Source organism: Hirundo rustica, chromosome 1 (assembly GCF_015227805.2).
Source record: "Hirundo rustica isolate bHirRus1 chromosome 1, bHirRus1.pri.v3, whole genome shotgun sequence".
Lineage (NCBI taxonomy): Eukaryota > Metazoa > Chordata > Aves > Passeriformes > Hirundinidae > Hirundo > Hirundo rustica.
Window position 1 is genome coordinate 126,436,995 of NC_053450.1, and position 17,750 is coordinate 126,454,744.

General features: G+C 40.2%; 1 protein-coding gene across 1 annotated transcript in view; it reads right to left on the reverse strand.

Moving 5' to 3' along the window:
- Nucleotides 1-519, reverse strand: part of AHR (aryl hydrocarbon receptor) — a 60,068-nt gene extending 59,549 nt beyond the window's left edge. The window contains exon 1 of the mRNA XM_040090892.1: nucleotides 406-519. Within this exon, the coding sequence (XP_039946826.1) occupies nucleotides 406-461 (56 nt within the window). The 5' untranslated portion in view covers nucleotides 462-519. The remainder of the gene's footprint in view (nucleotides 1-405) is intronic.
- Nucleotides 520-17,750: the final 17,231 nt, after the last annotated feature.

Sequence of the window (17,750 nt, forward strand, 5' to 3'; positions counted from 1 at the left end):
CGCGTTCCCCGCAGAGACACCTGAGCGGGCCGGCGGCCGCGCGGTGCGGGTGCGCAGGGGGGAGCGCGGCGCCCACCCCCGGCGGGGCGAGCGCAGCCACCGCGCGGAGCCGTCACCTCAGATGCCTCCCAATCTAGGTCAGCCGGCTGCGCCGTGCCGCCGGCACCGCTCCCTTCTTCCACCGCCCCGACCCTCCCTTCTTTTTTTTTCGGGATGGGGGGAGGAAAAACCCTAAAAGCAGTAAGAATCCCGCCGGCACCCCGAAGCAGCGACAGTCCCGGCGCCCCTGCACCGCGCCGCCCCCGCCGGGCCCCCGCGGCGCGGCGCGCGGCAGGACGGCGCGCCCCCGGCAAGCCCGGCGCTCCCTCTCCCCTCCTCGCCTCGCCTGCCCGCGGAGCCGCTTACATTTTCTGCACAGGTTTCCGCCGCTTGCGACTGGCGTAGGTGACATTGGGGTTCATCCTGCCGCGGGCGCCGCCGGCCGGGGGCCGCCGCCCCTCGTCCCGGCCGCCGGGAGCGGGCGAGCCCCACCGGCGCCGCAGCTCTCGCCGCGCTCCGCCCGCGGGCCCCGGTCCTACCGCCCGCGGCCGCCCGGAGCTCGCTCGCTCGCAGCGGCGGCGCCTTCCCCGGGCGGGAGAGGACGGGAGGCGGAGGCGCTGCGGGGCGGGTTCCCAGGTGATCGGCGGCGGCTACACCCACTCGCCGCCCCCGGAGGGCACAGGTATGGGGGCGGTCGGGGCTTTCCAGCGCCGCTCGCGCCGCGTCTCCCCGCCGAGGCGACGCCGTCTCCCCGTCGGCTCCTCTGCGGCGGTGGGAGGGTGCGCGGCGGGCTCTGCACCCCGGCGCGGCCGCCGTCTGCTGGCCGAGCGCCTGTCAGAGTGCGCGGCGCCGGGACCGCCCCGCAGCGCCCGGCCCGGCCCCGCGCCCGCTCCCGGCCGGGTCCCGCCCCGCCCGGCTGACAGCCGCCACCGCCCCTCGCCGGGGAGGCCCCTCGCGGCGGCGGAGGGAGCAGGGGCGGCCGCGCCGCCATGTTGGGAAGGTCACGCGAGGAGAGGGAGAACAGGCGCGGCGGCGGGGGGAGCTCCGGGGTGGGAATGGGCGTGGGCATGGGGCGACGGAAATACCCCGAGCATCTGGTGGCTGGGGAGCGATGCGAGCGGGGCTCCCGCGGCCAGTGAGAAAGAAGGTCAGCTCCCAGCGCTCATGTAGCCCCAATACCAGAAAATTAATTGGGGGTGGCGGGGGAATCACAGCGTTCAGGTTGAAGGACAAATGACAGCAGCTCGGTGGCACCGTGAGGTCCGTGTCTGTCACTCCCTCTCCCCCGTTCCCCCCCTCTTCCCGCCTCCGCTGGGCTGACACCGTCACAGCCGCAGGTCGCCCCAGCAGAGAAACCCAAAATAACACGCGAGCGCCCAAAATAGGGAGTTATCGGGGGAGAAGCGGAAAGGCACCGGGCTGCACCAAGGACAAGGACAGCAGGACACCTGGGGACAGAACGGGAATCACGGGGGGGCAAGGTGATCTCGCCAAGCACCGGGAGGACCGGCGAGTCTCGGTGACCGACGCGGCTCATGTCTCGTTAGGTGATGAATCTCTGAGATATTACGCTGACATTTTCGGCTAACACACTTGTTTCAAATAAAAGGACCTCCATGGGAAAGTTACTTCCAAATTGCTGACTAGTAAAACCGTCCGAGGAGAGCCCCGTTGCCGGTCTGACCCGCCATCGCTTCCCCCGCCCGTTCTCTCTCTCCAGTCCCTTTCGCCGCCGCTGCCGCAAACATCAGAGCTCTTCCCTCCCCTGGAATAACCGCAATAAACTTTGTCTCAGCTCTAAACTTGAGAGCCCGGGAGTCGCCTTGTGTAGTAAGCACGGGTCGTTCGCAGTCGCGGCTGAGACGAGGGTCGGGAAGAGCACCCTTCTGTCCCTTTCGGACGCCCCCGCGCCCCACGGGCACGGCCCTGCCCCGCCGCCGGAGCATCTACAGGCAGGGCCCCGGCCCCGCGGCGCTGCGCGGTCCCCGCAGCCACTGCGCCCGGCGGGCGGGGGCCGAGGCAGTGTCCGTGGTGCTGCTCTGGCTGCCCGTCCGCAGGCGCTGGCCGGGCTCTCAGCACCGCACCCGCGGCGGGAGGCTCGCCCCTTCCTTCGCTGCCTACTGGAGCCGCGGTTACATGGGCGTTTCTGCCCCTCTCTGCCGACGGAGGAGATAGCGACGGTCCCGGTGTTGTCGGACGGCAAAAACTCGGGGCTGAGCCCGGCGCTCGCCCCGCGGCCCAGCGGCTTCCCCGGGGCGGTCCTTTGGGTCCCGTGGGGTTCCTTCGGACCGGGCCCACCGAGTCCCTCCCGGGTCCCTCCGCGAGCCCTGGCGGAGGGAATTGGGCGGCATAGTGCGCTTGGTTGTCAGCTTAATTCCTCAGGTTTAACTCCCTGCTATCTTCTGCCAGGGGCCAAGTACACTTGAAGCCACAATAGGCAGATAAAATTAGTTTGACTAAACCTTGACGGTGCTAGTGGGGTTGTCAAATGACAGAGATTTATCAAATGATGTTTTGAAAAAATAAGTCTTCAGAATACAACAGTTTTGAAAAAATATAGGAAGAAGACCTCATGCCTTACGAGGTCAATGCCTTGCAGTCACAGTCCTGCCAATTTTCTGACCTAACATTTTTTGCAGACAATGCCAACTTTTTGGTCCCTTCTTTCCTCTGTCCCTTTCCTCTTCACTCTCATCTCTCTTCATATGATCATGCCAGCATCCTAGAAAAAACAAGTGGATAATACTGTACATGTCTTGCTTCTCTTTTCCAGCTCCTTTCTTCTTTTGATTTTAGTGCTGAAACTGGAAATTCATGCACTTTCTTCACTCTGAACATATCCATCTATGGAAGCACTCAATTTCTTCCAGCCTAAACTTCCCAGTCTCTTTCAGTGTTTTTTTCAGCTTCAGCCTCTTCCTATTCACTGGTTTCTTCCTCTGTTAACACAACTGGACTGTGGTCACTCTGAACAACATACATTGCTGCTCTGCTTTCTTTCTTCTCTTTACTTACATTATATTTGTGTTGAAAGGTTACAGTCATTGTTCAGGACTCCTCTTCTTCTAATTTTTAATTGAATTACTTCCAGTCTTTTATTTATTCACTTTTAGATTGAACAAAGACTTGTTATTCTCCACTGTCCTCAAGATCACAGCTCTTTCTTGATCTCTTGTGCTACCTTGGTAGCATAGAGACATCCATACTTATGCTGTCTTATTTGCTATCTCCAAGTAGCTTCCCATGATGGACTTCATCTCCCAATTCCCTTCTGAGGCCATGGGAATTGCATAGCACTAGTGAGGTACTGTGGTTACTGTTAGCTCCCTAATTTGGAAATAGAGAGCAAGGTAAATTCATGCTGCTAGGCAGAACTTGCATCTTCTGTACATTTGCAATCCAACCCACTGCCTGTTGTTAGAAATCCACTCCAATGAGGCAGCCACCTGTCTAACAGCAAATATGACATTTCAGGGGGTTCAGCACATAGAGAATTGCAGAATGCATGGAGAATGTCCTTATACATCACTGGAACTTACCCACAACTTCTGCAAATGGGTTCTCATCTAACGTTCTTACTGTCTCTTCGTCTATTGCACTGTCTCAGTGTTTCTTTTCCATTTGATAATTTGGGTACAGTAGAGATGTTGCCTCATATTGAGTGTAAAACAAGAAAAACTATACCAGTGGGATTCAACAATCTTAGAATCTCCTTCACAGTATATGGTTTTTGTTGGACTTTTTATTATTTTTTTCTTTTTTGAACTAATATTTTGTCATGCTTAACAGCATGTTTGGTCTTGCAAAGGATGATTGTAGTTATTGTCATGTGGACAATTTTAAAAGGTTTAATTCCTATGGAGATCACTTTCATGCAGATAGTACTCTCATCTCTTCTCATTTTATCTTTAGGCTACTACCCAGGTGTTTTACTAGGTCTAAACTAAAGAACACATATTCCTGAAATAAATTTTCTCAAACCACTAGCAAACACTTTTCTCCTCATACTCAAATCCAACATCTGCACTTATAGATATGGACTGTGGTGCCAATCAATTATGAGATTTTTGAGAAAAATATGTTTATGAATCTAGTGAACTGTGCCTTTCCCTATCCCCAGCATGTGTGAGGTCCAGTATCCAGTATGCCTTGCAGTTATCATCCTCTGAAACTTCCAGAGCTCTTATTTGTCAAGAGTCACACCTGTTGCCCTAACTCCAAAATGACCTGTATAGTTTTGTTCCACACAATTCCACATTCTGCTTGATTTCTGCATCTCCTGCCCTGAACAGTTCCCTCCTAAGCTCTGTCTCCTGTCCCCTCACTCATTTCATAATGTAGGGGTTATTTGGAAGATGGGTTTTCTACTAAACAGACAGAAATTCCTGAGAAAGCTGGAGATTCACAGGGTCACTATGAGACCAAGAATAATCTTGTCATTTGGCAGGAATTTATAAGAATTGTAAACACTGCTTGTTATCTTAGGGTCATCTCTGACTCATTTCTAGTTTTTATCCTACTCTTTCTGTCCGTGGCCAAAATTTTACTTCCGTCAGCTTAATTCTGTGTGCTGACTTGTTCTAGCTGTTTGCAGTGCAAATAACAGAATAAATCTGGGATGGTTATCTGTGATTTCTTTTCTCCTTCCCTGGAGACATAGAAAGAAGATTGGGATTTAAAACTCTGATTTATGCATCTCAGGTTTTATGGATATACAGAACTATTGCTGATTTTGCTGTTAATTCCTGTGTTCTGCTAAGAAGGAATATCTATGGCAAATCAGATTAGTTGCTTCCTACTCATTTCAGGGAAGTAATCATCAGTGGAAGATGAATGGGAGTTAGTGAATCACTATGGATTCTTTGATGACTGGAAGGGTCATACAAACATATCACTGTGAGAAACAAAGATTGTTGAGGGATATTCTGCCCCACTTTTGAAAACTTAGACAGAAGTAATTATATAGACAACAAAGTCAGTAATGAAACTAATATCACAGAAGCCTCATTTGTAGGTACTAAGTGAACTGTCTACAGTTTTAATGGGAAAATGGGATTGACACTAAACTTCCCCCACCCTGCTATTTATATTCTTGTCAACATAGGACAGAACCACCACATTCTTTTTCTTTTCTCCCATTCAGACACCTGCCTTCCCACTCCCACTACACTTGCAGTTGCTTCTGATGTGTTAGTGTTTAAAATCACACCCGGTTTCTCTTGAATATTTAATATTTAATATTGGGGAACATTTCCAGAAGCTGAAGAGCCATATCAAGGATGAAAAATATGAAATGTAATTAGTGTTTGGGCAAGTAGAATATAATCCTCACGCAGTGGCTCCTGCTGGTAGGGGTTGGTTAATAATGCTGTTTTAATTATTTTAAATTCATTGACTTGAACTAATCCAGTGTAATCTATAGTCTTAATTGTTCCAACAGAGCCCTCAAAAATTCTCAAGTAGATGAAAAACACATTTAAAGACTGTGTTCAAGATTTTTTGACTTGGAAAATGTTTGGGAAATTAGTAAGAATCATCTGTAAAGCAGGATCATAATTTTGCTCAGATCCTATGATATATAAACCAAAAAGCATATTGGAGCTCTTAGTACAGGGATAAAGGAACAATGTTATTATAAAATAAGTATAAAAGTTAGTACATTGCTTACTTTTCTCAAGTTTTTTTCTCGTATGCAGAAACAAGTAGAAGAGAACAAATTTATACAGAAACTGCCTCTTTGTTCAAGAGAACTCTTTTAATCTGAAACCAAAAAGTTCTAAAGAGCTATACAGATATAGCAAGCAACTTAAATGAAAGTTGCCTGCATAAAACATTCATCAATCCTCTTTTCCCCACAAGCATTGAAAGTAAATTTTATATTATAGCTAAAATAGTCTTCCATTATTATGGCCAAGGACCAGTGTTTCTGTCCTGAAAAGTAAAGGGCCACTCATTTTAATCCAACATTTTAATCCACTCCCAGTCAAGTACTGGAAGACATAAAGCAGTCAGGGATAACAAGTCATCTCTTCTCAATGACAAGTCAGGATGGCCCAAGAGAACCTCTTAACCAAGATACCAGCAGTTAGACACCAGTATGACTGACAGACACTTCCTCCTCCCCTCCTTCCTTGTTGGTGGAGTAAGTTGATGTTTGTTACAGATATGCAAAGAGTTAGGTCTGCAACTACAAACCTAGTAAGAGAAAAAATACTGGTTTTGCATATATTGTACGATGTTTCCTGCAGTCAAACCACCAGGATCAACAAATACATTATGTTCCCAGGATCCTTCCCTGCCACTAAGGCTCACTGGTACAAAGGAATCAGATCCAGACTATTGTATTTTCTTAGTTTCCAAATTAAGGTGATTGCAAACAAATGGCGAATGGTCACTGGCCTGTGCTAACTCCTGAACCGCCCCTAGGAGTCATGTGGGAAAATGCTGAAGCTGTCTAAAGAATGATTCTAACAATTTAAATCTACCAGTGGTTGTTTTAAAATCCTCAAAGTTCCACAACACTTGTTAAATTCACTAATACAGATTTAACCTCAGAAAACATTTGCAATGCTTTTGGCCATAAATGTTCCAAATAGCCTGTAATCTATGCAGGATGCAGAAGTGAGAAGGTTTTGGTCACAAGAGTAAATCACCATGACAATCAGCAAATGTGGGCAGCATATGATCCAGCTGCACCACAAATACAATCTTCTTGCACCAAGAACTTCTGTTCTCTTATACACAACAAATACATAAAAAGCTGATCATTTTACTTCTGCTTTAAAAACACTTCTGCACTCTACTTATTAACAGGTCTTTGTTGCTAAATTGTCTTATAATTTTAACAAAAACTGTGGTTTGAGAGGCCCTGAATCAAGCTTATAATTACGATGGCTGGCTCAGTAGGCTGCAAATTCTCTTTCTGCTCCCATTAAGAGGAAAGAGTATACCCAAAGTAAGACTAATGAGTAAAAAATTATCTAAATTAGACATGAGAATGTTGTTTCCATGCCAGAGTTTAATTTCTGTGAAAAGAAACTTGAGCTAACTTTAATAAATAAATTTATGGGTCATGCATTTTAATTTAACCTTATTTAACCTTACCATGACTAAGATGAGCTACAGATATTGTATCAATGGCAATTGTATTATTTCTCATTCTAGGGGGACTTTCTATCAAATATAGTGGGTGTACAAAGTGAAGAATATAACAAAAATAGCAAATTGATACACAGATATCTAAATGCCAAAGACCAAGGATAAAACTAATATGAGATCTGTATATTTACACACAGAGATTTCCACAAACATAATCTATAATTAATTATACACAAGAACAAACAAACAAGAAAACCCAAACACAGTGATTTTAAAACCTGATCAGGAAATACCCTGCTTGAGACTAAAACTGATTTGTGTTAGTTTCATTTGAATTATTTTCATTTATATGATATAAAATGCATTCATTCCTTGAGTCCATAGTTCTCTAAAGCATAGTGAGCTAAATCTGTGTTATCCCTAGCAATTAATTGCCCTACTCATCATTTACTGTCTTCTGTCACAAGGAGACTTTATCCTTTCCAGGTAACATGCTCAGGGCTTATTCCTAGAGACTTTTTCTCATTGAGCAATTGTATTTTTATAGGCTTTGTAATTTAAAATTTCCCATCTAGGGTGACTACAATTTTCTGTCATTTCAGCAATTTTTTTTTTTTTTAATTTCATCTCTGACTGAGCCACCTGAGGAAGTGAAGAGAGGAGAGAAGACAATGCATCTATTAGTGCAGGAAAGTAGGGGAACAACTGCCTTTGAAGAATTAAAGCCAGCATGGATCCTGAGGGCTACAACACTACACAGAACAAACAATAACTCTGGAGAAGGGTTAACAGGAACAGATATCTTTTCAGTGGGAAAACTTGAATGCTTTTATCCTGCAAATAGGAGTCACGGCTTGTTATTTCTTCTTAGCATTAATAGAGAACATGCATGTACTGAGAACTGCCCACAAACCACTTTATATATTGTTTGCTTTATCCTTTCTATTTTTTTCCACATTTATCCTGTTAAGTGTCCTAACCAGACTGTGTTTACATGTATCCCTAAGCAAGCCACAACTGTTGCTAGCTACATATCATCTTTATAGTCTCAGTATCTCTGGTTCTCTGAATTGTCTGGCTCACAGACTAACTTTTAGTATTTAACACTTGCTTGTAATGAGTCTTCTCAAAGCCTTCTAATCAGTGTGCTCTGCATGCAAGTTAAATGTTTAGTTTCTCAGTTATAGTAACCTGCATGTTCATTTTCCCAACTAGCTATCTAACATCAACTTCAGAGTAGAGCCTCTGGTATTGTCTGAAAAGTAAGATTTTAGCAATTTCAGCTATTCAGAAACTGTCTCTTAATTTATTTTTTTTTTTTGTTATACACATACGAAAGAACCACAGACCAATGTCTAGCATGTTCTTTAGTAGTTGAGAATGTCCTTTAAATATCTTTGTGTTTACAATAATAAAGATACTGAATAATGAAGATACTGAATTAGAAAACTATGTGTCCAGTGGGAGGGAAAAAAAGAAATAAGCTGTTCTGTTTCTTCTAAGGAATGCTGCCTCATTTATAATTTGTATGTTGGATTTTATATATATATATATATATAACATTGTAAATAAATTACACAATACTGGAGTGGATAAGAGATATCATGGGCATTCTTTGCAATAAAAGGTCTTTTAAAAAGAAGTGTTTGTTTTTAGTGTATGCCTTTAATCTTCTAAAAATGCTCGATTAAACCAACTTTGAAACCTGCACATTACTAAGTTTTTATGTCAGTTTTCTTAGCAATTCTGATAATCTCAGCACAATAGTGTTAGAACTGTTTCTTTAGTGTTTTGCACAAACATTCTTATTATCCTGGCAGTATAATAGATTGCATCAGCAAGACACCATGAGGCTTTAGAAGTTCACCAGTTTCTCTAAATTGTCAATGGATCTATTGTCTAAACTATCTGCCAGAGAATAAAAGTTGCTCATTTCAGGGGTATAAAATACTGCTTGTTATTTCTGAGGGTCTATAACAGAGCCAGTTCACAGCTTCTTTCATAAGGAAGACTTACCAAAAGGGATGTCCTAGAGGCAGCAAAACTCCAGCAAACATTATGTTTTCATGCAGGATTCCTTTTATAGGCATTCACTGAGTCCACACATGGTAAGTTTGAATCTGCTTACAAAGTTAGGGGTGAAGTTTCCCTAGAAATGTGTAGCATGATAGGTGATCCTTCAAAAGTAGCTGATATTCCTTTCAAGGAACACATGACAATATTTTGAAGTAGAGCAGGATTTGAAAAGAAACCAAACAATAAGCACAGAAACTGAGTGAGATGATCTCATCTATGTTAAGAAAGACAAGCCCCTGCATGTTGGTCTATCTGAACCTTTCAGCTTGCCTTAAAGTGGCCTGTGGTCTGCATAATGTCTCAAGGCCAGTGTGATATGTTTTAAGTAGATTTCCAAAGATGAAAAAATGAATTCTTGTTATTTGTTTCTATCTCAAACCTAAAAGTATCAGGAATTGCAGCTGAAGGTCACTTCAGTTATTGAAGGTGTCTTATTGAACAAAATGCAGCAACTCTGCCAAATTTTCTATTTTCTCTTTTGCTTGCTTGCTTCCTGGTAAACATACCTACTAAAAATATAAATAGTTATAATAATATAAAGTGAATTGAGTCTATGGGGCATTCAGTTCCCTAATTCCATCAGATCAGTATATCTGGGATAGTGTTTTGCATGCTAAATTATAAGACAACACTGTGTTATTCTTGGTGCATTTATTCATTCCTTATCTGATAGAAGTAATTAAGCATCTCTATGCAATTCTGAGATATTTAATAACAAAATGTCTTGGGACAATTTATTTGAGTCACAGAAATGTTTAGGTCTTACTTTCTAAAAGTGGGATTCCTATAGTGCTTTTCTAGAAATGCAACCAGAATAGAATAGGAAGATAAAACTGATGAAAAGCAAAGAGAATAAGCACAGCAAATGAGGAAATCCAGAAACAACAATAAGCCAATAGTTAAAGGAGATGGGCATTGAAGAGAAAACTAACAATGGACATGGAGCAACTTGAGACCAAAAAGAGGACATTAAAAAAAAATCTGAAAAAAAGAAACAGAGAAAATTATTGAGTTCCACTAGTAGCTCATAGAAGCATGGAAGCTATTATCTTGTAATAGCTCCTTTAGAAAAGTCACTGTAAGAGCTAGTGACCAATGTGTTGTTACATTAAAAAGAAATTTCACAGAGCTTTTATGCCGGTAGTTAGGGTGGCAGAGAGACACACAGGGAATTCTACAAATTTAACAGAGTATGTATATCTGAGCAACACTATCCAGGTCATTGCCAACATCTAAACTCTATTTAATTTCCTAGGTATGTTGCCTTTCACACTCACGTTCTAGAATTAACCAGTCTGAAAAATGGACAAAGAAAGGGAATGATACGGGAATAATCTTAAGCTTGTCCCCACAGAATCTTCTTGTGTCTCTTTTGGCTCTGCAGAGCATATTCTGAATTTGCAATAACTCTTCCTCAATGAAGCCCCCAGGGAAAGCCACATACAGGGAAACCTCCACCTCCCCCATCACACAATCCTTCTGCAATAAACTGAGAAAAGAAAGCCTTTCTAAAAGGAGACCTGAAAACAAATTTAGTTTGGGGTATTAGTCATCCTGTCAGAACCTCTCCTCAGTAACAATTGTTTCAGCAATCTATGTGCCAGAATGTTATGGCTAGACAATATTTGTTAAAGATGTATTGCCACCCTTGTATAAAATATTTATTTTATTCCCATAACATTCTCAATCAGTAGCAAATATATATTTTGTCATCTCCATTGCTTCAGGCCAAAATTTGAACCAAAGTCATGACAACATTTACGGAAGACACAGTGAGGTAATTATCTTGATCAAGGCAGAACCTGGTTGATACCTATTCCCCCTTGTTTTCCTTCCCTTTGTAACTATACAGATGGAAGAAACAGAATAGAGAAACCTGCCAGTTTAGGATTTTAAGCCTAAAATTGTACAGTTCCTGATGACTGGAAGTATGGTTACCTTAATATCATGGCTGCAGGTGGCTTGAACTGCTTTAATAAAATGAAAATTACAAGGGTTTCAGATATGTTTGTGCCATTTTACTCCTGTTGTGGTTATTGATTCTCTGCTGAGTTTGTTTCTTTAACACTTTCTATCCACAAGCAGCTAAATAGTCACTGCCCTAATATAATTCACACAGGGTGATGAATAGCATTAAATATGAAGATGATGCTCTAGATTGTTTAGGCTAGTGGTGGGCCACCTCCTGTGATCCTCTCCAAACTTATTACAGCTGCATTTTTTATATTTATATTTATATTTATATTTATATTTATATTTATATTTATATTTATATTTATATTTATATTTATATTTATATTTATATTTATATAACCATCATACAGTGATTTATATGTACCTAACATACAGTCAGATAAAACAATAATTTCCTACACCAGGCACCAAGCTATATGCAAACCCAGAGCAGAATTTTGCATGATTCAAATAATGCAATGCTGGTTTAAGCCACAGTGTGTCATGGGGGAGGGAAAGGAAATGGTGTGATATCCTTTTTTGCTGTTGAGTTAATATTATTAAGACTAGGTTTTTCATGGGGATTTTTGGTACTCACATGGTGTAAGAACATCCAGTATTGGTAATATGTGATATATTCATTTATTTGAGGTCCTTTCACACTGATAATATATTCGCATGTATCCAAACAGCAGACATAGTATGTGTTTTCTGAAATACTTGATAAGGGTGACAAAACTTACAGAATAAGCTTTGGACAGTACTCTGTATTCTAAGTCACCTGTGTTTTCTTTATTAAATAAAATATTAATTTGAGTAGCTAGGTCATTTCCATCTATAAAAAAGGTACAGAAATCAGTGTTTTGTCTGGTGGTATTTTCCAATCCCTTCAATCTATTTAGCTTAACAGATGTATGGAGGCACACAGATGGAAACAATCTTTTTCAAGCTTGATGCTCAAGCAAATAATCAGGACAGTGATCTGGTGACACTATCCCTCATGTTCTTTGTAACTGAAACTATTGCAATGGTTTATATTGGAAGAAAAAGAGTATTATTTTTTTTGACAATTATGGATTTTGTGTTGTTTATCTAATATCCAACCTATGTCATTCCCAGAAATCACTCCAGTTCAAAAGAAGTAGCTGTTCTACTCAACTCTTCTTCTGTTGGAATCGATGGTTCATCCAAAATGCAGGTGCTGTTACTGAGCCTGAGTGCAGGTGGTGGCTGCATTCTGTGATGGAATAAGATGAGCTGCAATTCAATATCATTTTCTCACTATCTTTATTTCCTGTACTGTTTACACTGGAAGACGAAACATCAGTAGGGAGGAAAGTCAGTGTGTGCTGTGCATCAGGGTAGCTGACCTGCAGGATCAGTTACAAACAGCTCAAGACTGTTAATCTAAATGCAGTCCAGGAAGAGATATTAATGAATATAACTTCAACAGAAGATAGTCAGTGAAGATTACTTTTGCAATATCGTTATACTTTTGTAAGGAGTGATAGGATTCAAAATAAATCTCTGAAGGTGCTCCTTGGTTTGATGAGCAGCCACCTGTACTGCCAGATGTACAGAACCTCAGGCTTTTCTACCTTTCAAGTCTGTATTCTGCAATCTAGTCACTCCGACCAGCAGTCAGGTAGCAAACATTCAGCATGGCTCACTCAGGAATTTCAGCTGCGATTTGGACCCTACAGGACTTTCCTGGAGGGAACTTGTCACAGCGTGTTTGTGCTGACACAGGGGTTTAGAAACAAAGTAATTTATATTACTTTTTGCAAGGTAAAAAGCCTTTGGGAAAATAAATAAATAAATAAATAAATAAATAAATAAATAAATCCTCTTTGTGAGCAAATCCCTCCACTGAAAAGAAAACAAACAAACAAAAAAAAAATCATCCTGTTGTTTTGAACTGATATCAATGGCACATTTTTGATAACTTCTCTATCTTTTCTAGTTTCCGGCTGTTTTCGGGATTTTTGATATTTGTGGTTTCCCCTGATTGGGGATTACAAACTTATCTATATTTTATTCCTGCCAAGCACCCTTATCTCAATCTACCCAATACTCAAACACTTTTCTTTATAGCGTTGAAGAGGTAGAGAGAATTTGTACCAGTATCATTATTGTACCTTTGTATCTCACTTTTTAAAGTCTTCCTTTATTTCTTTCTTTTATTTAATGCCTTGCTGTTGAGCAGACAGGCAGCAATACAAAGCCAAACACATTAGTCATTGAAAGTACCTCCCTCACCCTTCATCAGAATCTGTTTTGTTTCTTCTACAGCTGTATCTTACACAAAGACACATTCATGAAATCACACACAACTTTGATTATTTTGAAGGCCCGGAGAAAACAAGGAACAGGAGGAAAACAAGCAAAAAGTTCAGAAGTAGGAATATCTTTAATTTCTTTCATACTGAAATTAAATTATATTCTTCAAGAAAATGTTCAGAATGACTAAACCAAATATTTGGAAAGCGACATGAGATGTAATGAAAACAAGTACTTTTTTAAAATACTTCTTCTGAAAATGCTTGCATGCAGTTTTACCTACAGTGACACTTACTGTGTTAGTAGACAAACACAGAGGTTGAAATTAGTAGTTATATATCATTCTGATTTGTTAACACAATGGAAAATTGCAGGTTTATTGTGTAAGTTGAGATCTGTTTTTAAATATAGACTCTTATTTTTCAAGAGGTGAAAAAGAAAGGTGGGAGAGAATAAGAAAATTATTTATTTAGGTTGAATAGAAACAGCAAAAATTCAAACTGGATAGAAAAAATGAGCACTTCCGCATCTCCAAGTTTATTCTACAAAAGAAAATTGTTTAATTTCAGCATGGGTTAAAGTTTCCAGCCTTTGGAGTAAACACTTTAAAAAGCTCTGCAATCTTTTTATTCTTTTTTCAATGTCAACTGAAACAAAGTCAAATTCTCAGTGGATTTTCTGACATAAGTGAATCTCAGACATAAATAAACTGCTGGGATCTAGCTCTACGTAAAATTATTATAAATTTGCTTTTTGCCATGAGTTTATGCAGTACCATGCACAATGACTACAACACAATTCAGGCTCAGAGTTTGAATGGAACCTCAGGCAATTTCCCATGTGCTATTTATTCCACATGAAGCTATCCAGATTAAATAAATAGACATCAGTTTATATTCTGCATGCCAATTAATACACAGATTTTAATTATCCTAAGAACCTGGGCCTTGAAAGGTCAGAATTAAATTGAACGTCCGGCCTGAAATCAAGCAGTTATGGAATACCGTACGTTCCTTAATATACCATATTACAAATACAAACACGATTAACAACAATACAGGTAATAATATCAAAGCCCAATAGCAAAATATTGATACAGTTACCAAATTTCTTCTGAAGGGCTGTTGTTACTGTCTGGAAAACAATACAAAACAGTAGAGTTCCCAGGGAGTTGTTAAGGGAAGTTGTTTCTCTTATGCAGTTATGTCTCAAGCAAGCATATGGATAAAAACAGCACTAATTTTAAAAACTATTAAGCAGGTCCTGAAGCATAAGTATACTGCACAAACCCTGGCTAGGCAAAACACTAAGTCACGCCTGTTTTCTTTCATTCCATATTTTTCATCCTAGATGGAAACAAAGTCAACATTCTCTCTCAGTCTGAATAAACCCCTCAGGAATCAGGTGTTTCAAGCTCAACAGAGGCAAAGAGAAAGAATGAGGGTGGAGAGTTGTTGTAAACAACCACAAGAGGAAATTCACATCTATTGTTTCAAGCACTGTAGCAAGCTTTTAAAAACTTCTCTAACAGTAAGCTAAGATTCACAAATCCATATCACTTTAGTCTTAAGGGAAGTTCCGATGGCTCTGGTTCTGCAAGCAGAACTGTTATTAACAGCTGTTTGTTCACTGCAGTTTGTGAAGAAGAAAAGAGAACATTATTAATGTCAATGTGAATTATTTTTATGTATGGTGCAGCCAACTAGTTACAAAATAAAATGTTACAGAAATGAAAAGAGACAAAAGTCCTAAAATATAGTGTTTAGGTAGTGTTATCGTCGTGGAATCAGGCTATGTGGTGGGAATGGGCCAATAAATATTAATAGAGATAAATAAAACAATAGATAGTATTAAATAAATATAGTATAATGTCAATAAATTGGAAGGAGCAGCCTGGAAACAGCACACAAACTGTTTGCAAAATCAAGGAGAACTGATCTAATGCTTGGAGGCAATGAAGTCGAAGAGAGGTTAATCTGATCATGCAGCAATCCTTATGACCTCTTTATGGTGATAGGATCATTCCTCTTAAGTGGAATTAAAACTTATGGAGGAATAAATATGCTAAACTGTGCTGAGATGAAAATGACTACCAAATTATATATTGCTGAAAATAGCTGTGATGTGAAGGCTTCCCATGAGGCAGCACTTGCATCATTGCATCACTACCTGCTTCGGAAGGCAAGGTGCTGATTTTGAATAACCTGCTTCTGCAGGATGTTGATTTACCCAGTGTTGCTCCATTAATTCAGCAGTTTTTTCTGTTCTCCAGCAGTTTGCAGATCACAATGAGGCACTTATATTTTACATTTGCTTCAACTCAAAATAATGTTAAAGAAATATCCACCAGCTTCCATTCATGACAGGTCTAATTTTGGTAGACTTATATTAGTTAATGTTGTTATATTTTTTGTATCACAATTCATACAGAGACCTGGATGTTTCAATAAAAATTTAAACTAAGATGCCTATCATTGAACATTTTGTAAGAAATCCAACAAATCCAGATTTTCTGATACAGATTGTGGGCATACTATTTTGCGTAATGTGTATAAACACTGAAATAAGGTTATAAAGCTCAATCTGCTTTCCTACTTTGAAACATCTGGAAGTCAAAAGACATTTTTAAAGCGACAGCAAATGAACTGAATAAAAGGGAAAATAGATTTAATGAAAATGCTTAAGAAAATACTTTTCTTTAATGGCAAAGTAGTGCTGTTAACAACATTCACTTCAAGCTTTTACCTCATTGCAATTGTGTCTTCCTTTGGACACGAGTAATCAAATTGCCTCAGTATAATTTAATTCTTTTGGGCATAATAAGCTTAATGCTTTATATAGCAGTGCTAAACCTAACAACTGTAGAGAGTCCTGTAAACGCGAAGAGCAATTCGTCATTGTATAACCCATCGTGCGCAATTGCCCCAGTTTAGACAAAGCCGTAAATTACTGCAAGAAAGACTTCAGAGGTGTCAACACCTGGCATAACACAGAACTATTTGTGCAAGAGAATTTTCTAGCCACTAAAACATACCTACAAAGAATGGATGCTCTTTGTTTTCATTTTGCAAGATGCAACATTATAACAGAGTGTTCACTACACTCTACACACACAAAATGTTCAGATGCAGTTTCAGAAATATTTAAATTAAAATGAGTTATCAATTACTTGACAATAATTGCCCTCAAATATTTCCTCACACTCTTTCCAGCTGTGAAAATTTCTGAGTAATAATGATTTCTGGGAGCAAAATGGGGGAAGGAAGACACCTCATATCAGACTCTTTTTATTGGAATGCTCAAGGCTATGTCTGTAGTTGATATGTGGCATATAAAAACAAAATATCAGTAGGTCTGATTATCTCTTTTTTTAAACCTCAGGTAACCTCGGAGTATATAGACAAATCTCCTATGGAAAAGCAGCCAACCCTTTATTTAAAATCTAGAAAAAAAAATTTATATAAAATATAAATTTGAAGTTTTTCTTAACCATAAGGATCAATATTTTAATTAATATCATATGATTAAATTAGCTATTTCTTTTGTAGTATAGCTACTATTATTAAGATACATTCATAGTATCTTTTATATGCAAATTTCTTTTCCTAAAATGTTTTCCTGAATTTCCTTAAATTGAGAGTCCCCTCTCCTCAACTACTATAAAACATCAGTTTTGGTAGAACTATATAAAATATCAATTATAAAAAAAACCTTGCTTTTTATGCTAAGTGTAGACATAGTATTTGGGTTATTAGAAACAACGGTACAATGTGTATTACAGTTCACCCTCCATCGCATTTGCTGTTGGTTTTTTTTAAATTAAAAAATGTCTTCAAAACCAAACCAAAACAAACAACCCCCCAACAAACAAACAAATGTTACCCTGGTTTTTCTGAGTTTCTTTATTAGACTTTTGATTTTCATAAATGAAGTTAGATCTTTTAGTTACTGTAGAATATTAGAGCAGTTTTTCTACCTTTCCCACAGATGTAACATAAACAAATCCTTTGTTTTTCATTCTCTGTCCTTTGTTTGCATATTTCTAACCTGAAAACAATTGTAACTGACAATTCGTCTGGCTACTGAGGCAGAGGGGTGGAAACCCCCAAAAGCCAATCTTCTGCTAGACCCACAAATGTATAAAAAGTAAAAAAATAAATAAAGGGGCTCTCTTCTCTCTGCTCTTTCAGCTGGGAGCTAGATCAGAAGAACCTCTGCGAAAATCTCTTCTCTGCGTGTGATTTCTTTGTGTGTCTTGGTGACAAACAAACAAACTTGCTTTTTTTTTCCTATACAAGAGAAAA